The sequence below is a fragment of the Perca flavescens genome, chromosome 17 (genome assembly GCF_004354835.1).
Source record: "Perca flavescens isolate YP-PL-M2 chromosome 17, PFLA_1.0, whole genome shotgun sequence".
Lineage (NCBI taxonomy): Eukaryota > Metazoa > Chordata > Actinopteri > Perciformes > Percidae > Perca > Perca flavescens.
Window position 1 is genome coordinate 21530162 of NC_041347.1, and position 22983 is coordinate 21553144.

Below are 22983 nucleotides of genomic sequence, written 5' to 3' on the forward strand. Positions count from 1 at the left end.
GCATGGTCAGTAGTCCAATGGGAGCTGTAGATGTTGAGGCACGCTGTTGAGTAAACACATGCAAGCTTTACAACTACTGCCTGGAATTTTACAAGGCTCTGGATATCCTGCCTGGATGTGCATTGTGTGCCCCCGTTTACAAGGATTCCCTTGAAGACAAACTTCCATTATACAGTATATCCTCTACCCTTTTCGACATTCACTCTCACCAAAACAAAACTCGTTAGGCAGATCGTTGCGTGTTTTTCATTGTGTCAAATTTTAACATGCACCAAAGTTACCTCCTTGAATATACTGCAGCCTACTCATGTCCCTTGCACAGGTGCTGTTGCTAAGAAACACCACAATCCTGTTTGACTATGTAAAGTCATGAGATTGTTGGTCAATTTTTCCATGATACATCATTCCTAACAGTGGATTGCACTTGAATCAGAATCAGGTTTATTGCCAAGTAGGTTTTCACGTACGAGGGTATTTTAGTGCATAACAGTGACAAAAAAAAACAGTAAGAGAAAAGAAATATAAACAAATACTGCAAGTAAATAGTCTTAAATATAAAACAGAAATAATAAAATATGTTAGTGATTCAATTATCATTCAGCCAAATCTCTTCTTGTATGTCAACCTTCACTTTTAGAGAAGTTCCGTAAAAAGGTATTATTCATGAAGAGTTTACAAAGTAATTAAGTAATGTGCTGCTGACACTGTGTGCTGCCACTTACATGTTACATGTATGTCCATTATTTTGAAACTGGATATATCTTGACCTTGTGTCTGAAAAATACTTAACTGTGCATGCAATGTAGATTAATTCAGGAAGTCAAAATGGCCCATTTTAATCAAAAGGGAAGTTGCAACCATTTCTTTAGGCATATTTTGTATTTTATTACTATCCACCATGAAGTAAAATAAAACTGGATCTTGCTGGTTTGAACTGAGCTGTAAGAGAACATTAATCACCGTCAGCATTTTTCATAGCTTCTGGGTTGGCACACATGCCCTAAACTACACTTTTATTCCACTCATAATACCTACAAGGGTTTTAGACTTGATGCCATAGCCCACATGGCTGTCCTACCAGCATGAATACCAGGCTTTCATTTTAACCTCTCAAGTGTGATACTGCAAATATTTATGTTTTTTCACTCCATCTCCCTGGAAACACGTTTGAAGTCCTCGTAATAGGATTTTTCTTGGATTGATTGAATTACTTCTCCATGTAGCATTGAAGTTTTCCATTGCATGAGAGCCAACGTGGAAGTGGGAAAGATTTCCTCTTTCGAGGCATTTCAGCCCTTTACACACTCTTCCCTTTGATGATTTACTACCGTGGTTACATTGCAGCATGATATATTAAGTTCGTTGAGACTTTAAAGTCCGTTATTCATTTTTTTTTAATCGATGTTTAACTTTTTCGAATCATGTTTGGGTCATTGTTTAGGCTGGCTACAACCGACACAGGAATAACGTCCAAAGAGGCAAAGAAGCAACTTTGTTGGTTGGTTAATTAATGTAAATGTGGCTTTCTTTGTAGTACTGAGATGACAACAACGCCTATGCTTAATTAACATCAATGAAAAGCATGACATAGTAATACAAAGTACCACACGAGTATAGTAAATGCATGAGGGAGGACCGCAGGGGAACATACCAACTCGAAAGGGGTGCGGGATGTTTGTTTTAAATAAAGCGCTGAGGTGTGTGTTGTCACGCACTTAAGAGTTTTGTTGTTTTTAGTTTATAATTAAACTTTAAGGAATTAACTGTACAGTAACCTCGCACTCCCGTAGTTAAGCAAGTTTGCAACTCGGACACTCGTCTTCCGCTCTTCCCCCGTCCATATGGTTTGTCTGTACACGGATATTGTTACGATCAGTGCTGAAGACTGAAAGCAGCAGCGAGCTCTCAGCTGCTTGCAGTCTGGCTCAGTCCTGCGCTGGTGACGCGGAGCTGGCGGCTGCAAGTGCGAGAAACTTGTGTGATTTGTTCCTGCTTTCTCTTTGTTGAAGATGACCTAACTTCGAGAGAGCCGCTGCTGGCCAGGTAGTAGGGCATTTGTTCAGCTACATGATCAGTATAACCGTGTTTAGGCTTCAGCATCCTGTTTCTTCTTCCACTTCTGTGGAGTTTAACTTACTCATACTCTTACTGGGTTTCCTCTGGGACTGACGTTAGATGACAACATTGTTAGGTTACTGTGGGGCACAAAATAGAAAAGAAAATGGTCTTGTCTTTTTTGTTGTACTACATATAATTGCATATTGTCACTCAATCTCTGATACCTTTAAACCAGATTAGGCACAAGAAAGTGCATATTGTGGCGTGTAGCACTCTGTGGATGTAACGGTATTGCCTCCGGCTTAGTTATTACAACGTTTCTGGACTAAATCAGCTGTAGAGTGTGGTTTTGCTCGCCCACCCTGACCAACCTGTTGCTGCATAAAACGTTGCTGCTTAATAACCTGCTGTAGAGAGGGTGTACACGTTAACCCAGCTCTGTGAGCCAGCAACCCCCCTCCATCTATCAACCATGGTAATAAAGCCCAGGCTGTTGTCAAATACAGTACCTGTGTAGGTGGAGAGAGGCAGTGTGGCTGCTTTGCAGCTCATATTGACATATGGCTCCTCACCACAACCTGTGGGAAGAGATTAAAAGCAGCTTGAGTGCTTTGACTCATGAGGCATGGTTGCCTATTTCCACCACACATTTATAGATGTTTGTTTCTTCTTGAGATAGGAATATGTAATTACTGATTTTCTTTTCTGTGCATAGTTCATCCTGAACTATGGTGAACTGTTCCTCCTCAATTTTGTTTCCGTTTTCAGAGCAAAGATATAAGGCTGCTTCCTTGGATTCCAATGAAAATGCACTCTTTGTAGTCCATTGTTGTGACTACATGAGTCATACACACTGAATTTATGCTATTACACATTTATCAAACTGAAACTGTGTTGATGAGATAACTGATAAGATACTGATAAGAACATAAATAATAAAGTCAGTAGTTTTTTTTTATATGTATGTGTGGCTGGATATCTGCCTAAATCACAGCACAGGGTGCGTACTGATTTTGAAACAAATGTATTGCCTTTAGATCCAAATGAAAGGCATTCTGAATATGGAGCACAATGGCAGTGAAGCACTAAACTTATTTGTCAGTGTTTCCTTTCAGCTGTGGGTCAGGAGGGAACTGTTGGTGCTTATGTTTTGCCCTCTCAAATATTGCACGGCCGTAAGTTGATTTGTGGACACTATAAACACAATATCACGAAGAACTGGTTTGGTATCAGGGTCCCCTTATTGAAAATACCAGGAAATGTTTCTTTCTGCCACCATGGCAGCAGTTGCCGTTACTCACAGGACAGGCATGGCTGGCTAGTTTGGTTAACTAAACAGGAAATTACTATTTTTCTCATGAATCCCATTCAGATAATGCTCTCCAAAATTCAAGGTGTAGCTGAAGTTCAGGTTGGAAGTGAAGCAGGTAAACTAAAAGATTTAATTACAAGTCAACTCTAGTGTCTAATTACAAAATGGGATGTGTTTAAATGCCTCACAAACACTGGTCAGGTTAGAGTATTTCTGATGTGCCATCCAGTTTTGGAAAGATTATGATGGCTACACCTGGCTTTGATTTAAAAAATAAATAAACCACTGCTGGAATGTTAAAAAAAAATGTACCATGTGAACCTGCAAATGTTTTGTTTACTGTAGCTGTTGATTTTATCTGATGAGGGCTGGGTGGAAAATGTTCTATACTGCTGGTGCCAATACCTTTTGATACATTTGACAAATATAAACCTCTGTTTTCTATAAAATCTTTTTTTTAATGTAATCAAATGAGCTAACTTCAAATGCATTATTGTTTTAATACTGTCATAAAACAAACTAGCAATGCAAGAACCTTTTAAGTAAATAGTCTAAAATTTAGCAAAACCATTATTTGAATCTGGGAATAAGTGATTACGGACCATGTTAAAAAAGATATTCTGATCAAACATTCAATGGCATGGTGTTACAGAAACATTTGTTCAAAAGAGGTTTGAAACCCAGCCCAATATCGGACTAAAGAGGAAGTAACACATTCTCATCACAATTGCTGGTAATCACTTTTTACTTTTAATGGTTATAGTGAAGCACAACTTTATGCACTGCAATTGTACTCAATGACAACAGCTCTGGCATTGTTGGACTGTAGAGTTGTTTTTAGACACGCTTTATGCATTATTTATGGGAGCAATTAAGGCCGGTGGGTTTTTAAAGGGGATCGCTCTGCACTCCAGTATGTGCTCAAGACGCACACATTTGCAAGGCCTTTGTGTTGCAGGCGAAAGGCCCTATTAGAGCTCCATTCTGTCTGTAGGCAGCTGTGTGCTGAGCGAGCCACTCGTCCATTCTCTGTCTGTGTTCAACTCTTCCTCAAGCCACACACACACACACACACACACACACACACATACGTGCACACACACTGCCAATCTCCACACTGTCAGTTTCTCAGTTTTTTTTGCCTCACTGTTTTTCAGTTCCACTTATACTTTATTTTACTTGTTGTCTGGCCCCAGACATTATGCAAAGCTACCAGAACAGGATAGTTCGACATGCCTGTCTGTGCGCCTCTATGCCACTCTCTATTCATTTAAGAAGCTTCCCTTTCTTCTCTGTGACCTGCAGTCATAACTGCTGCTGCTTCGGACACATTGAAACTCATACCACTTTGCTTCAGGGAGTTAAAAACCCATACTTTATTATGTCATGTTGTCAGTATACTCCGTATTGCTCATTTTGTATATTCCTTCCTCATTAACATGATAGATTTGTTAGTCTGGCGTCTCGACGCCTACAGAGCAAAAGGCCTGCAACTGAAAAGAAAAGAAAAGACCCATTCTCACATACACCAGAGAAGCACTCCCCAACCCCCCAGGACAGGCACCAGACTCTATTTAGAGATGAAAAGCATTCTGGGATGCAATAGGAAGGCTCCCATCAACACACCCACTGTGGTTTTCCTATGTGGAGATAGTGTGGAATTAATTTATGTTAAAGGAAGAAAAAAATAAGTTGTCTCTGCTGTTGCTTTTTGACTCTAAAATATAGAAAAAAAATATAAGTGACTTTTTACCCTCTGGGTCTTAGTTTTATCTCCATCTCCTATTATTATTATTATTATTATTATTATTATTAATAATTCTATTATTATTATTTTTCTGAGCAGCTTCGGGTTGACTTCTCAAAATGTCAGCTCCTGACTGAATCATGTTGTGTGGAGGTAGCTTTTCTGTAGAGCCAGTCTCGTGAAATAATCCCCCAATTGCATCCTGAGAAAAAAGAGAAATGAAAGCTTCTATAAGTGTTTGGCACAGACAGCCTGTATTTTTAGAAGCTGTTTTCCACAGTTGTGACAAAATGTAAGCATCCCCTCCAAGTTATAGGACTTTTACAGTTCACTGCAACAGCTTTTCCTAATACAAACCTGACACTTGACTTTGGGTCAACTTGACCCATTTTCAATTTTTGTTTTATATCAGAAAATATGGGATGTAGAAATAAGCGCTGAAAATGTGCAGAAAAAAAATGTAACAATTTAAAACGTTGGAAAAAGCAAAAACAAACTGTGAAAAAAAGGCGTTAGAAACGTCAAAAAATAAGTGTTTTTTTTTTTTTTTTCAAGGTTGATGGGAAGACAACACAAGGGTTCCAAAAGTGGCTTTTGTGCGAGGCTAGCCTTGAAAACATGGCCAATGTGTCCTGACAATCCTGCTTGCACAAAGCAGACTAATTATCATGGCTACATCTGTCATAAGTCCCATCTGTAGGCGTTTGCGGTATATTCTAATTGGTTCTTGGTTCTAAGTAATTGTGTTTGAGTCTGTCAGCATGTTTAACATACACCTGCAGGTCATTCCAAACAACTGCACAAGGATGAACACCAGCAAGATTTTCAACCAATTATCTTACTGGCAGCAGATCAGCTGATTCACTGAAGTATGTCAGGAAGTAGATGCAGATGGAGATCTAACATAAGTATTGCAATAGAGACTTTTAAGCCAATCTATAGTTTGTGTGTTGGTGAGCAAAATGTCACTGCTAATCCAATTTATTACCCAGTAAAACTGAAAATATGGGTTCAAAAAGGTTTCTGTTCCTACTTTTTTGTTGCCCAGCATATGGACCTTATCACTGCACATTAGGGGTTTAACAATTCAATCCAACAGCAATTTGATTTGCTGTAGTCTTTTAGCAACGATTAGATTACATCACACATTCTGATCACAATTCGATTTGATATAATTTGATTACAATCCTTCCCATGAGTATAACCGCTCTATAAATGAAAAAAGTAAAGTTAAAATTTATGTTTTCGACAACTTCTTGACAACACTCATTCTTCCTCTCTGGCCCTGCAGAATGGAGATCTCACATTTTTCATTTTACAATATTATAAGCTATGTAAACAGTGAAAACACCCCAAATGACACACCACCAGTTGGCTTTCAAATCCTGAACCAATGCATCTCTTTTACGCTTCTACTACACTCTATGCTGAGCAGTCAGAGGGTCCATATGGTGAGCTGAGCCCCTTCATGAATGAATGAATGGACGGGTGGAATGCTGCTCATACAGTTTTCTTTTTCCCACCCATACTAAACTTACCCGTAATACACCTCCACAACGTCAACATGGTATTATGTAACCACAGCAATGTCATTTTTATTAGTTTATTGGTAGTGACAATCTGTATAAAATCACTTGCTTACACAACATAGGAGTGGTCGCCTCTAGAGCAGAGAAATTGCAGGGAATTGCTAGCAGTGCTGGAGGCTCCCATGTAATGTATCCCTGATGGATTAGGGCTCTGGTTAGTGTGCACAGAACAGGCACTCATGGATAATGGAAGAAACCACAGGCGGAAAGGCAGGGATTGATCGAGGGGGGGTAGTGTAATTAGTGGGGTACCTGATGTATGGAGAGTAGTGGCATGCGAGGGTCACTCCGGGGGGCAAGAGGCCCCATACCCCCCTTTACTCAAACTGAAACACCTGATCCTACGCCTGTCAAGCTTCTTAAGATTTCAGTTAAATAAGTCCTGGTCTGAGACACAGGGGTCGACCCCAAATAAATGTCAGGCTTCCTAAATAGAGAAGCTGTGTTGTGTTTGCAGATTGCATGTCACCGGGCTGCAGCTTAGAAAACTGGCCTTGTTCAATAGTCCAGTTTCCTATAACAAACAGACACACTGATAAAGAAATGATGAGCTGTTCAGATATTACTCTACTGTCTGGGTGATGTCTGCATTTTTCATATCACCAGTTGTCACTGTTATCCTCGGTTTTGTTTGGTTGCTATGGCTACCTTTTTTAAATTCCTAGAAACGGTGTATGACTTAAAGGAAGTCAGAGGGAAACTAGCCCAAAGAAATATCTATTAAAAATCTTGAATTGATTTAACTTTTTAAAAATGTAATTGTGTTGCATTGTTAATGCTTGCTGGTGTGACTAGATAACTTGACATTACATGTTGTACATTACTAATCTGCTCTCTAGCAGTAAATGCAACAACGTTAGCCTTATCTTAAAGCTATCACATAGAAGTAAACATAGTACCAAGTCACTACTTACTTTATGAGGCAGCTTACTTACTATACATATGAATGTGAAATCATGATGGGATGGGATGTTTGTTGCACTGGTTTATTGTGTTCTTTTTTGAAAGCAGGAGTGGTCAATAAGGCATTTTATGTGAACTCTGTGTAACAATGCTTTGAGGATATCACATGTGGTTGTCTCTCTTCATGTATTTGGTAATAAAGTCACTGTGTTCCACACCCAAATCAGCAGCAGCATGTGACCACAATGGAAGCGCAACCCATATGCTGCAAAGGGAAGTGTGCTTGCATATGTGTCTTATACTAGTCTTCCTGCCAACTAAGCAGTTTGAAGAACAGCTGTATTAACTGGACTCTTAGGTTGACTCTTGAGAAAGGGTAATTCTCTATTGCTATTGTCATAAGGTAATGGCTCCTATTCCAAAGTAAAAAATTGCTAATTAAGCATGGACTTTGAGTAGATATAATCGATATTATATCGTGATATGAGACTAGATATCGTCTTAGATTTTGGATATCGTAATATGGCATAAGTGTTGTCTTTTCCTGATTTTAAAGGCTGCATGACCGTAAAGTTATGTCATTTTCTGAACTTACCAGACAGTTGTAACTGTTACATTATTTGCCTTTACCCACTTAGTCATTATATCCATATTACTGATGGTTATTTATCAAAGATCTCATTGGGTAAATATTTTGTGAAAGCACCAATAGTCAACACTACAATATCATTACTGTATCGATATCGAGGTATTTGGTCAAAAATATCGTGATATTTGATTTTCTCCATATCGCCCAGCCCTAACTTAGAGTGCGGGCTGTATTTCTGCAGAGGTTAATGGTCACTGTCGTTGGAGAAACGTTCAGGGGAATTTGCAACAGGAGGCCAGAACCTGACTACTGACAATGCATAAAGTTTGACTGATTGAGCTCTTCATTGTTTATGCACTTCTGAAGATCTTAGTGTTTTGATGGTGTGTTGTTTTTGGCCAGTGTTCCCCTGCCACTGGGTACTAGGGTGATGGCCAGAGGATTCAGTGGTATGTCTTGACTTTCCTAGGACCATTTTTATGACCCCGGACTCATTATATGAGAGAGGGGTGGCTGTGTGTTCACCCTGAATTAACCATCCGCACCGCAGACTTTCACAAAAGAATGGCTCTTACTTTTATTCACCCCAGACTACAAACTTTTCTTTTTAATGTTTTTAAGTTTGTTTCCCATGGCTACAGTATATTCACTACGTAAAACAGATGTCAACATACAGCTTCTTGCACCATAAAATGTGTTCTTGCAATGCCAGTCTGAATAGAGAAAACTCAAAAAAAAAATCTCAAATTTCAGTTTATCGTTAACCTTTTTTTCTTTTAAAAAATAAGAATCTGAAATGCACAGGGTGTTTCACTTGCATCACCCATGCAGGGTTTCTGTAGTGTGTTCCCATTGTTTCATTAGTATGAAATGAGTTGGTTTCTTTTAGCTGCAGCCACCGATCAAAGTCTTGACACCAGACGCGCTCCGCACAAGTATGCAGTAACCAGAGCCAATTGGTGATGGACACCAAACACCCCGTCACAGAACTTTAGGGGGCCCCAAATAGGCTTCTATTCATCTGCCTGTACAAATCACAGCCTGGGCAAAAAGCCATATTATCTTAGCTGCCCTTTCTAGTGCCCTCCTGAGTCATTGGCTATTGTGAGCCAAGAGCTGCTGTTTGCACTCCTGAGTACACCGATCTGACTTGAATTACCATTAGATTTGAGTCCACTTTGGAGGTCAAATGTATGTTTTATAGGCCCAAACCATTTCATAATTTCCATTTATTGATGAAGCTTTTATTCAGTTTAGTTCAAATCAAAAGTGATATGACAACTGCTCAATTACAGAGACCAGATTTGACATAACATCTCGGTAGACATTTGCTTGAGGCAGGAAAATGTGCCAGCTATCCTGAAAATTACATGCTTCATTTGAGATATGAGAAATGATTTGTGTACGGTATTAGGGAGTACTTGAAGGTGAGGTGTCCTGCAAACTGATCTCTTCCTGGATTTTCTTTAGTATGACAGCAACAGTGAGATGTAGCCAATAAGAAGACTGAAAATGTGATCTAATCAATAGAGGCTCCACACAAGTGCTCTACAGTTCTCTCTCCATTTAGCTCTGGTTTCCCCATCATCAGGAGCTGGTTCATTAGTCAAGCATGGCTCAAGGGTTGAATTCACACTTGTTCTGCTTTCTCCCATGACCCCACCTGCCATCACTACACACCACACATGCACACCAATGCAGGTTAGCGTAGACATACACGCATGTACAGACACACATGCTTATTCTCACTGTCGAGGTGCTGCTTGAGCCCCGATGGAACACGTCACACTTCAGTCAAACAGCACACTGTAACATGAACGTCATGCTCCTCAACTTCCACTCTGTCTAACTTACACACTCGCACAAACCCTGCTACATTGCCGCGCCCATTACTCAGTGTCAGTCCTAATCAGTAAAGTAATCTGTAAAACTAATCAAGAAGAACATTCCCTTCTCCTCTGACTCCCACCACCAGCAACAGCCCCTCTTGCCTGGCCTAGTTGTGCTCCACTGACTGTCCGGGATAAATGGAGATAATGGGAGTCATATGGCAGTCGGTTTGGGGCAGGCCTACATGAAACATTTATAGTCTTTATGTAGTCATTGGGCTGGAGAAAATGGAAACGATAGATATGACATAGTGAAGACTAGACTGATACATTTCTTTTATCAAATCCCTGTCAAACAACCTGCCCATCTTTTCTTTTATGATGTGTCCCTTTTTCTTCTCTGCACGTCACTCTCCCACAAAACTCCTTTATTACCCAGTGCACACTTGCATCCTTCTCTCTGAAGCACGTTATACTGTATAAGTGCAACCACCCTCACTCCTCACTAAACGTAACACCACATGTTACAAGTGCAGGATAACATAATGTGTTGCTCCACGGCAGAAAGCTGTCATTATCCAACAGTTGATTGTGGGTGGAACTAAACCATACTGGTACTCTCTAATTGGATGTTGTCAGTGTGTTTGGTGGTTGGCTAATAAAGCTCTTTTTTTTTTTTTTTTTTTTAAGGATACAGAAAGCGTAACTGGACCTGCCCATCTTTTACCTAGCTCCTTCCCATGCGTTAAGTAACATCAGAGTGGTAGAGAAGACATGACTAGGCTTATTCAGCATATGGACCATCTGCCTAACATATAACTCCCAAGTTTTTTGAGAGTTTGTGTTTACTGCAGCAGCTACGGTCTGTGCTTTACCATCTGCGGGTGCAGGCAGTCGATGAGGCAACCGCAGCTCCATATATATATATGTTCCTTTTCTATTCATGCTTCTTAGCCACATCTGTAATCATGTGCTGTGAGTGATGCCTTTTCCCGGATTAGCTAAACTTTGCTTTCTGTTACAGCATGTTTAGATTCCCATATGTTCTGTGGATAATGTTGACATGCCAAATGTTCTATTATTTACAAGGGTAAGGAAATATTTTAGCATTTGGCAGCATGTTTTGTTTACAAAGACGTGTAGCTATATGGAGAACTGAGTGGTTAAGTTGCTATAAGTGTCAGTATGGTCAATGTTGAATGCAAAAACACAATCAGCTCTTCTTTTTCTCAACTATGTCAGCAGTGAAACTATGAACAAAAGAGGTCATTTACTTAAGTTAAAAATTATTCTTCTACCTCATTGAAGAATCCAGAATCTGTGAATGAAGTTCAAGTGAAGTAACAATAAGCAAACACATGGTAGATAAAACCATAAAATGAAGTGGATTATATTATTTATGTCCGTTATTTATCTCGTTTTATTAGACTTCAGCTGAGCACTGTGAACTGTTCACAGCCAGGCACAGAACAAGGTACTGTAACTGAAATGTGCATGCTTCTCCTTACATAGGGGCAGTATTGGATGATACATACTTATAGGGATGTACATGAGCCTTCTATTAGATTGTTGTCTTCAGTAGATTCATGAAACGTTGTTTAAAAGTATTAATTTAAAATATGAAACAAAAAACTCAAAGTCAGGGACAAATATGTTTTGGCCGACTGACTGCTCTCTGCCTACCACTGCTTTAGGCTATGCTTACCTGAGCGGTGTTTCGGCCCATCTCTTTGCTCGTCTTGTCAGCCGGACACACCCAAAAGCTGGATTATTTTGTACCTGTGGACTCAGTCTGGCAAAGTGGAAAATAGCTGTGTTGCAATTTTCTGTGTTGCAATATTTTTTTTTCTTCTGTATTTATATTTTCCTTATTTTACTCATCTCTTTCCGTCAACACAGGGATCGGCTGAAGTGTGAGAGATACCCTCCTACCTCCACATCCACCATTGACATCAGCACTTAAGGGCTGCTCTGCAGATGGGACGTCGTAACCGGTCGTCTGTTTCGCCCAAATGTACTATCTGCCCTCCATCCTCATATAAGATGGCTGCCTGTAGCCTTCTCCTGCATCCGAACAGACTGGAGCAGAGCTGTGTGTTACCATGGTGATCATTTTCGTGAAAACACTGGAAAAGAAGAAGGGCGTCAATGATGTAAGGTCCAAGAACACCGATAGACGGCTGGTGAGAGAAACTTAACCTATTGAGTTTCACACAAAGCAAACCAGTTGTTAACTATTGTTACAGTTAAGGATCTGCAGAGTGTGTCACATGATAGGCAGTAGTCAGCAAAATAAATAGGTCAGTGATTATATTACATCAGTGCATGCACAGATGCCCCATTTAGTTGCGTACACTCACTTGCACAAAGTTTTATCACTTGCACAACGTTTTATCTTTAGCTGTCTTTAGCTGTCATTGATGTCACAGTGAAATGAAGACTGAGCTTTTTTTTATACTTTATTGGCTGTCTTAACCGCAGTTGGATGAGAAGGTCCTCATCAATTTACTCTTTGTGCATTAAGTACCAGGTCCAGGATGAATTTAGCTCAATGTTTGCTCAACAGGAGGTAAAAGCTAGCCTAAGATAAACCCCAAAAAATCTTAGAACTCAAAGCCAATTTTAATAGTTTGAATGTTGAGTATTTAACATGTGTTAGGCAGGAAACAGAGCAAGATATTGTGGGTAAAGAAACAAGTATTTTGCTAACCACTGGGCCGACTGCATAGACGTTAGCATCTTGGAAGTGTTGTCCAGTGGAAAAGCTAGGTTTGACAATATAGTATGTTAACATGTAAACTTGATGGTTTTGGAGTAATTGGAAGGCTTATTTTTAATTTGACAGAAAAGTCAGCTAAAATATATTCTCTCTTCTTCTTCATCTTCTTAGCTGTAAACTAAATCAGTCAATATATGAAGGCTTTTGGACAGTTAAGTTGTCCGTTGAGCTAGCTTAATATAACCTTTCACTCGAGTTAACAAAGTCAAAGGCCTAAGTTTTAGTGTACTAATTTTTTGCATTTAATCATCTTCTGCAACATAATAGCCTTTATTTAGGATTATATGCCATGTATTTTTTGCTGTGGTGATAACCTGCAGGTGAGTCAGAGCAATATATCATGGCATTCCCTTTTGTCCTTTGTGCACAGAGCCACCACCCTGTTGCAAGAAATGAACTGTGAAAGAGGTGTCTGATTAGAAAATCGGCATCTGTAGACAAAACTGTTTGATCCTCCCTAAATGTCATTACTTCTTTATAAAAAGAGTATGAAACAGGTGTGGTGAAGTTTGTTATATGGCTTTCTACAGTTTAGAATTATTTTCCAGCAACATCTTAAAAGTTGAGGTAGCCTAAATTTTGATCAAACTGAGTCTGGATTTACACACTTAACACTTACAAAGATAGCATGGCATTAGTGAAGAAACATGCTTATTGTGTTACACATAATAAAGCCATGTTTGTGAGAGCTAGCATAGGTTAACAGTTTCTCATGTTTTTAGCCTTTTTCTAAGATAGCCTTATTGCAGAAGTATGGCAGTGTAAAAGTACTCTGAAACACGATAAACTCCAATAACTGCTAACAAGTTCACTAAAACACCAAACCGTAGCCTACAGATTGGATTTGTGTTTCTGTCCATCAGATAAATGAAAGTTAAACACGGTCATTTGATCTGTTCTTACGGTGGCCATGAGAGCTTAGCGCACTGCAAATTAAGAAAACACGCAAACAGAACACAACACAAGCCAATGAAGAAACATAATTCGCAATTTGACAACACATGCACAGAATTTAGAAAAAGCGCTGCAAGAAGCGCACCACACAACCAAAAATGTTTTCAGGTGACCTCATTGACTGTAAGATATGGACGTAGTCTCCGTGATGTCACACAGGTTTCTGAAGAAACGAAATTAAGCTCAAAGTGGCCGGCTCCCGGGGGCCACTGCATATTGTTACTATAAAGATATTGATTAGGGCAGTTTTTATGTAATCATTTCAAAGTTGTATCTGGTTGAGGTGGAGCTACTTTAACCATTGTTTTTTATGTGCTCATTATAGGATTGATAAAATTTGAATATGCAAAGTAACTTGTAATTATCAAATAAAGAATTGCACTTAAGTGAATGTGCTTTGTTTTAGTTATTCTCACCACTGTCTGGACCTACAGGGGTATTAAACGTGCAGAGATGAAATCGATCTTCTCATTTGATTATGGTTTGATGATAAACATGCTGTACTTTTGTCCTGCACTTTTTTGTTTATTTTGTCTCCCTGTGTGTCTGTCTTCCACAGCATGAGCTCCACACCATGAGCAGAGGGACCACCCTCTTCTCCTGTGGGACTGTGGGTGGGTTATCTCCATATGTGTCTTTCCTCCTTTGCTTCCCAAAAATTCCCATCTTTCGGTCTTCCCGAGTCACTCAAGATCTGGACAGTAATAATGGTGGGATCCTTTGTCATAACATAATTAAAAAAATGTAAAAGCAGGGCGGCCTCTAGGTCCCCCAGTATAGCGTGCGCCCCATGTTGGCTGAGTCCTGCAGCGGCGCGGGTTCGAATCAGACCTGCTGCTCTTTGCTGCGTGTCCCCATCTCTCTCCCCCTTTCCTGTCTATCCGCTGTCACACTATAATAAAGGGAAAAGGGAAAAAATGTAATAGCATCATGGATTGCCTTTTTAATCCCTTGATAAATTCAGCCAATCAAAATCTGCAACCCCCACTATAACCGTCTCATTGTTTATCCACTTGATTTCTCACTTCTCCCTTTCTCTGCCAGTCACTCATCTCCCTCTCATGATTAGGGTGCACCTGCCTCCACACAACGTTGCACACCACTCTCATGGGAGTGAACTGTAATTGAATATGCTGTTGCCTATGTCAACAATTTCCCTTTGGCTCTGTTAGTGTTGCAGTAATTGCCCCCTGTGTTAAAAGACATGCTACTGTAAATTCAAGCCCCACGCTATCACTCACTATCCTCTTTTTCTTTTTGGGGGGGACGTGGATGTGGTGACATCACAGGGAGGAGTGTGGCGTTCTGTTTTCACTGTTAATGTTGACATTAACACTGTGTAGCATGTCTTGTTAGTTCACCCAGCACTTTGTCTCTAGCTTTCAAAGGGTGGCCTTTTGAAGTTCATCCCTTTCTCCCTTTGTCAATTTGTTTTCCTAACATTCCTGTCAGGTCGTCACTGTAGCCCCCTTACATTGTTTGTCCGCCCAAAACAATGATTTCCGTCCACCAGTCTGTGAGAGAGCATGCCAAAATTCGAGACAAGCATCCAAAAGGACAGGATTTTGGCGCAGCAAAAGGCCATTTTTTGCCAAAAAGCTTTAATAGATTCACGACTGAACCACTTGGCTTAGTAGCTCAAGCCACTATGGCACTTCACTGTAGGTGTATTATCTCCCACAACTGTGTGATAGACTCTTTTGTGCGGATGGTGAGACAGCTGGCAAGTCATACTGCTTTTCAAAGCATATCCTGCTGACCACTTGACTAGTGGGACTGCCTTGCCAACTGTTGCACTGGCTGATTCTTATTGTAATATGTAGCTCAGTTTTTTTAGAAACAGCAGTCTTGCAGGTCCAGGTTTTTAGAAAGTCAGGAGTGTGGGTGTTGCTTGTCCAAAGGATATGTCAGAAACAGTGTCCATAAGATTAGTGGGAATTACTTGCTTTGTACTGAAGAACAGTCAGATTTCATTGGTGATGTAGAATTTCTACCGAAGACATTTTTGTTTTTGTTTTACCGTAACTAACCCTGAATGTAATACAGACAGGAACTTGATTCTACCGCTAAGAGTATGGTGCCATTACAACTTTGTTTCAATGTCCTCCTAGCTGTTATGTGAAAAAGAATCATAGCACATAGTGATCTTGTTGAGTCAAGCTACCGGCCACTAAACCAGTAAACCATAATGAGCACTACCACATTTGTCATAAAAAAAAACAACCAGCTTCTTCAAACATACAATAAAATAATATCTTAAAATGCATTGAAAATGTAATTGTCTTCTTTTTCATCTTGCTGTCAGCTTTCAGTTCAGTTACACATGAGCAGCACTGGTTTGAACAGCTGCAGTGTTATGTACTCTAGGCTTAATCTTGTCATTTATCATAAGACATAATTTTTGTTTTTTTTAGATTCAACAAAGCTCATGATTTCCTGTTGATTTGTTTGCTCCCTAACTGCCCTAAAATACTTTAAATGTATGTTGAGTTTCTTCCCTGCTGCAATTACCAGAAACTAATCTCCATGTTAAAGATGATCTTTTGGGCATTTTTTCGCCTTTACTGGACACAGGAAAGTGTAGAGGCAGACTGGAAATCGGGGAGGGAGAGAGGGAGTATGACATGCAACAAAGGTCCCACTGCTGGAATTTAAACGAGGATGTTAGCATATGCTGTCACCGCTCTGCTACCAAGGCGCTCCCACTAAGCTCCATCTTATCCTAACAGTAACCATTCCCTCTTGCCTTAAGCTTGTTTGTTTGTGTCTGTGTGGTTAGGTATTAAATGTTCCTTCCTTCCCGACAATATTTGTCTTTTTTAAGCTAGAATTCATCATGCTGTAATGAACATAATGCACATTTTGCAAATCATTACTTATAAGATAACACATACATGAGTTTAATATTAGTTTATATGTTTTTAATATTGCAGAGGCAGATAGGTGGCTGGACCTCGGGCAAAGCTGTGCAGTCCAGCAGAGAACTCCCTGCCAGTCTGGTGCCAGTCTGGAGAGCCTATGCGATGTGATGCCAGAGCCGGGGAGCTGGCACTGGACCAAGGAGCCAGGCAGCGCCACAGCAATCACTAGTTTGATAAGAGATCTCAGACTCGGCAACAGCGCCATGACCACCCCCCACTCCCACACCACATCCACCATTGCTCATTACACCACTACAGGTACCAGCCAAGCTCCCACCGCACCCCCGAGCAAGCGTCAGTGTCGCTCCCTGTCATTCTCGGATGAACTCAGTGGGTTCCGCTCATCTTGGAGGCCCCAAGGCTCCCGAGTGTGGACGACAGTGGAGAAACGAAGGTGCCACAGTGGAGGAAGTGTGCGAGGAGGAGGTGGGTTCTCTAGCGGTCATTTTCCCACCATGCAGCGTAGCTCCAGCTTCAGTTTGCCCTCCCGCTCCAGAAACCCCTCAGATGGAGCCCTGGATCTGCCATTCTTCAACCAGCGACTGCCTCTCCAACCTCAATTTACTGCCTCTCCAGTCTCCCCTACCTCTTCTTCCTTGCATCATCACCACTCCCACAATCACCACTTCCTCAGGCCCCTCTCCCTCTCCCACGAGCAGATCAGCCTGCCAGAGCTCCAGAGGGAGGAGGCGTCGGAGGTCAGCTCTCCAGACTCCACCCCAGAATTGGGGAGGCGAGCCGGCCTGAGAGCCAGGGGCACGGGGTGTCTGTCTCGGAGCAAGTCCCAGCCCTGCGTGCTGAACGACAAAAAGATTGGTATGAAGCGAAGAAGACCAGAAGATGCCCAGGAGCAGCGACCCTCCCTGGACCTGGCAAAGATGACTCAGGTTAGCTGGAAATGTTGAACACATGTTGACAAGCACGCACACTCACATTTATTTGATTTGACTCATTTCAAAGAGTTTAGTATCACTTTCTTCCCACTGATTAAACATAAATCAGCATCAGCTTATTTTTTATCTTGCTTTGATGCTGCAAATTGTCCTGCATTTGGTTATACCCTAGGCCAAATGCACTCACCACACAGACAAACACCTTTTTGTTCTTAGACCAAGGGGAAGTTCAAGAGAGCCTGTCTATTTCTGAGTCTGATCGTGGACTGCATTAAATCAAGCTGAATTAAGTTTCTGGTTCCTTCGGTCCAAGGCTTCAGGGCTAAGTAATCTCAGGCCTCCGTCCCTCCATCTCAGGTAGTGGTGTTCACTAAGAGGCATTCCTCATGTTCGGTCACGCTGCCTAGTGCCACGCTCTAGCAAGCCTGGCTTAGGTTTATCATTTCATTTACCCTGTTGGGTAAACAGCCCATCCAAAGGTTGGACCCATCACCATTCATTTGCTTCCTCTCTGCAGCTTCTGTGCTGTATTTCCATCTTTTATTCCCTGTACTGCTTCATCTCTTTTGCCCTCTGTCTACTAGCAGGCAGGCAGAGCAACCAAATATGATTTTAATAGCAGGGATATTTGGATGCACAGAGCTCTGATTTGCTTTCCCCACGACAAGACTTTGTTTGTTCTTTCGTAAGGTCAGAGAAAGTAGTGGAACAGCCAGAGAGTAAAAATGACCCCTGGACAAACCAAATCTCAAAATAGAACCGTAGAAATATTTTAATAACATGCACTGTTTTAATGCTTGGCAGTGCTCTGATGTTTTTAGGGAGCCCAGAGAGTCTTGATTATTTTCACATCCTGCTTCATTATTCATTCGAATGCTCTTGAAATTCTGCAAAAAAGCTATAGCAACAACTGCAGGCACTGATGAGAAACCTGTACTCAGACTATATATTCCTGCTTTCATTGCCCTCATATCATCCATATGACACACTGGAATCTTCCTTCATCATACCTCCTTGGATGGAAATATTGTCCTTTTCCTGTTCTCTTATTAGAAAGTACCATCAATTTATCCCTCTACCCCTCCCTTCCTTTTCCCAAAGATGTGTGTTCCCAGCCAGTCACCCTCAGGACCTAGCCAGGGTTGGATCAACAAGGCTTTGGTAATGGAGCCTAGTGAGCATGTTTCCTCTAGTCATGCCAGCTGCGAAGAGAGGAAAATCAAGCATCGTGATCAAACATACACGCACAGATACACAAACGCACACATGGAGTTAGTTTTACGTTACCTCTGGTCACAGAAATTCTCGAAAGCAGAGCACACCTCTGCAGAAGTCTCTGTTCTGAGCAGAGACTGGTGTTCTTCTCACACCTACACACACTTGCCACCATACTTTATCCATTTTATAGGTGTGTGGATGAGTAATACAGTCCATGCAAAGAAAAAAAGTAGTCTGTGCATATTCATCACAGCAAACCTTACGGTACAGACATGGGATATCTAAATTAATAAAATAAAGGTTGTTGTAAAGTCTGCTGGAGGTTTGGTGGGTGGGGGTTAAGGATTGTGAGGGTCAACATATTACAAGTCACTCGGGTGTGTTGTCAGTGGAACATGGTGTAATTTAGCCTCTAGATTCCTCAACCCCTTCAATGAAGGCAGGTGTGAATTCTGGGGACGCATGTCATGCTTATCATTCCTGTCAGCGTGTATCAGTTCACTCCTGTGTCCCCTGCCTCATTTTCATCCCTGACAGCCCTTTCACCTTGGCCCTTTGTTGTTTTTTCCTTGGTGTTGTGGGTGTGGCAAGCTGTCAGATAGGGAATGTTATCTGCTATCAGATTATATATGCGTGTGTCATCTTTGCAACCCAGTGTCCAGTACAACTAACCACTTCAGTTCATTTTAAAGATAAATGGAACGCTTTCTTTGGCTTAGGTGTGTTAGCAGTAGAGGTGGTAAAAGGGAGTGTGCTTGAATGTGTGTTTACGGGTCCCTGTGCAGTCAGGAAAGAAATGGCAAAGCTGGGTACATAGCAGAAATCTAACCCTGCTCCCCCAACCTACAGCCACACCCACCCAAATGGCAGTCAGCCTTGGTAGATTTAATAGAAAGCATGTTGTCGGGAAGCTGCCTCTCCCCCTCCTTTCTCCTTTCCTCTCGTCTCCTCCTCTGCTGTGATAATTAGTAGTGGGGTAATACCGGGGGTTGAACACACAGAGCGAGGTCTCCAAAATGCCCTTTTCCACTCCAGTGGGGTAACTACAGCAAAAAGGCCTCCTACTCCTCACATGAGCACCTCAAGCTTTCTCAGATGAGGTATTCTGCATTTGAGCAGTTTACATGTAAAAAGCAAAAGTTTAACTCTGACAGCTAAAATCCTGCATTATAGTTTTCTTTTGGGCTGTGCTAAAACATGGCAGGGGAAAACGTGAGTCTACTGAAGTGAGACTGAAGAAAGGGAGACTCCAAGCTCATTGTAACAGGAAAAGCAATGTCCTAACACACTAGGAAACATTAGAGGTGTCCGTCATGTAAGCCAAGTCTCTATAGAGAAAAAACTCATCTCTATTCACCTCCATGCCTCCGACATCTGCTGCTGGGGCACTCCAGAGATCATTAACCCCTTAACTCTGCTGCACGACTGCTTTCTTTGTTGCAGAGAGGAATTTGAGGTCGAATGAGAGCATGAAAGACAACTTCTAAGTGAATTAAATTTCTCAAAGGTCAAGTGTTCGAGCAAAAACATTGTTCACATATAGATTCTCCCTGAGTCTCCCCAGAGTGCAGAACTACAAAACATTGTAACCACTATACAAGTTTGGGCTCCCAGTCATGCTGCACATGTTTCACAGAGGCTTTCACAGTGTTAAATAGGCCTAGAGCACAGTTTGAAACAAGATACCTTTGTGGTTTGCAAATGCTTTGTTTTCTCTGAAGCCAGAAGGTTTTGTGTACGTTCTTCAGTGGCTTGTGTGTGTACTTGTGTGCTTGCGTGTTTACAAGTTCACATGCCGTCGAAGAAAGTGAACGCCAGCAGAAACCCAATTTGAAACTTGACACATGGAAACCCCTGAGCTTGAAATCCCCCCTGACAAACCCCTCTACTTTAATAGCCTCATTAGAGTAAAGCCAGAAAGTGAACATGAGTTGAGATGTACAAACCAACATCTATTTTCCCTCTTTGTCTCCTCTTTACAGAAACTTCAGACTTTTCAGAGCTTGAGCTGCCCCGGATTCTCGGCCACCGACGGCTGCCAATCAAGCCTGCTCCCTCCCACTGCGGTCACCTCCAGCCAACCAGATTCAGACTTCACTGCTGTGTACGAGTTGGGACTGGAGTCCCGACAGGAAGTGGCAGGAGATGATGAGGAAGAGGATTCATCCTACGAGGAGCTGGATAGCGACTCGACTTGTAGCGTGGACTCGCGGCCCGGCTCTCCTGTAGGCATCGTGGGTGGTAAACGCACCCTCTGGAAGGGTGATTGTGGGATACAGAGGGACATTTTCCAGCTGGGGGGAGAGCTGGATCTTGACCAGATTGAGAGAAACTGAACATTTTATAGGAGAATTTAAAAGACTGTGTCTGGACTGTTCTAGAAAGGTACTGGACATTAATGATGTACCAAGAGATGGCTATTAGGAAGGGCTGTGAGGAAAAGAGTGCAGGAGTCGACTTTGAAAGGGAAAGACAAGGAAAGTGATATAGATAATAAAGGATTAAGTATGTTGTTAACGGCTACCTTTTTAATGACACATTTACCTTGAACATTCTTACTGTTTGAATCAAAAAGCAATGACCTTAGTTGTTGTTGTTTTTAATTGGGTTTTCAGCCTCACTCAGGATTAGGAAAGTGATGGTTAGTCTTAAAGAAAAACCTCCCAGGCCCCACTGTCTTTTCAACCTGATGATCTTTCCAAAGTCAGCTAAGCCTGGTTTGTAGTACTGTAGCAGTAGCTGGGCTCTCCTGTATTTAGCTTGAGTTTTTTTTCTTTTTTTTTACAGAGAAAGTGGGGGCGTCGAGGATGGGGTAAAACAGGGAGGGGTAAACAACAGGAAGAAGTATCTTCTCACAGACTTACCCTTGACCTTCCTCTTCGTCTTTTGTGCACTCATGAAAATCAGATTTTTGTTGTTGTTGTTGAATGTAGGCTCAATAAGCTTTATGAGGAGTTGGACAAATGATAGTGCCTTCTTTTGGATTATTGCTCTACCAGTTCTCTAGCCTCAATCGAAGCCACCTTTTCTGACCTTTTTTTTTTGTAGTTTCTTAATATGCAAATTGTATATTTGAATTAAACACTGAATCTCAAGTTTTCAGTTCTAATATCAATATATATTTTTGTAAGTGACTGTTTTGTATGAGCTGTTTGTGAAGGAGCAAGAATACAAGGCCTTTCTTCTAACAGAATGGACATGAAATAAATGTACAACCTGCACTGGTATGTCTTTGTTTATTTCAGCTTATTAATGAATGCTTTGTACTTTTAAGCAAGATTTCTGTGGAAGACAGATTTCACGTTGACAGATCAAAGGTCTGAATAAGCTGCAAAGTTTCCAGATACTCTTTAGAAGTTGAACTCGCTCCCCCGTGCTCACTTCCTGCATCACATTTCAGAACCATTTTACTGAAGCTCACTCTTTCAAACTTCATTGTTTTGAATGTCCATAGATGCGTTGTTTTTTTTTATGTGCTTTTGTTGTTTTACAGCAAGAAGACAAGCACGTTAGGTAAACATCTGTGTAATGCTCCACCAGCCCCAAACAAAATGACAGGAAGTCTAGACATGGAATATCCCTGGCCTGTAACCCAGCAGTGACCAGAGGAGGTGATGTCAGGAGAAAATGTCCCGGGACCTGCACGGCAGACAGACAGAAAAGTCTGTTCCTGCCTGGGATTTCCTATTATGTCTCTCTTATGTCGGTCCAATTTGCTGAAACAAACTTAAAGTACCTGCCACATTTTATAAGCCCTACTTCTTCAGAGGTCTCTCACTTTGAACAGCATTAAAGGCTTATGTCGTCATTATTATTGTCCACCGGGGAGGCTGATGCTGACATAAAGTAATAGGGCAGATTGTTTTTCCAACACGGGAAAGAAGGCCCTGGCTGCATAACAGTGTTTACGTCCAAAACAGGATGTTCCAGCCAGTTGCAGCTTTTCCTTCGATCATGGCCTTGAAGGAAGCTGAACTCCCAACATCTCAACCCTGAGGTATTGGCTTACACAAACACACACCCAAACACGTATAGCACACACACTCATTCAAAGGCCCTGAAATAGATAGTGAGTGTGCTTGGCTTGCATATGCAGAAAGCTATATTGGCTGTCACTTTCATTTCCAATAGGTGAGGTCTCTAGATGTTGCAAGAATAGGGATGAGTTGATGATAAGGACAGAATAGTACA

The 22983-nt window shown here is 41.3% G+C and overlaps 1 protein-coding gene across 3 annotated transcripts; it reads left to right on the forward strand.

Annotated features, from left to right (window-relative positions):
• Positions 1-1891: 1891 nt before the first annotated feature.
• On the forward strand, positions 1892-22019 carry LOC114572127 (protein FAM53B). 3 transcript variants are annotated; one of them, XM_028603586.1, is made up of 5 exons: positions 1892-2043; positions 11927-12210; positions 14320-14374; positions 16694-17568; positions 20775-22019. In XM_028603586.1, exons 2-5 carry the CDS (start codon positions 12130-12132, stop codon positions 21126-21128), a joined length of 1365 nt encoding a protein of 454 aa, XP_028459387.1. In that variant the 5' UTR covers positions 1892-2043; positions 11927-12129; the 3' UTR covers positions 21129-22019. The 3 variants fall into 3 exon arrangements, with proteins under 3 accessions (XP_028459387.1, XP_028459388.1, XP_028459390.1); XM_028603587.1 differs by having other exon boundaries at positions 11927-12180; XM_028603589.1 differs by lacking the exons at positions 1892-2043; positions 11927-12210; positions 14320-14374 and adding an exon at positions 14383-14470.
• Positions 22020-22983: the final 964 nt, after the last annotated feature.

What these genes read in the sequence shown, in the direction of transcription:
- LOC114572127 (XM_028603586.1), top strand. Translation starts at nt 12,130, where the DNA reads ATGGTGATCATTTTCGTGAAAACACTGGAAAAGAAGAAGGGCGTCAAT. An exon ending in CTTCTCCTGTGGGACTGTGG is followed by an intron (nt 14,375 to 16,693) that starts GTGGGTTATCTC and finishes TTAATATTGCAG; the next exon opens with AGGCAGATAGGTGGCTGGAC. An exon ending in ACCTGGCAAAGATGACTCAG is followed by an intron (nt 17,569 to 20,774) that starts GTTAGCTGGAAA and finishes TCCTCTTTACAG; the next exon opens with AAACTTCAGACTTTTCAGAG.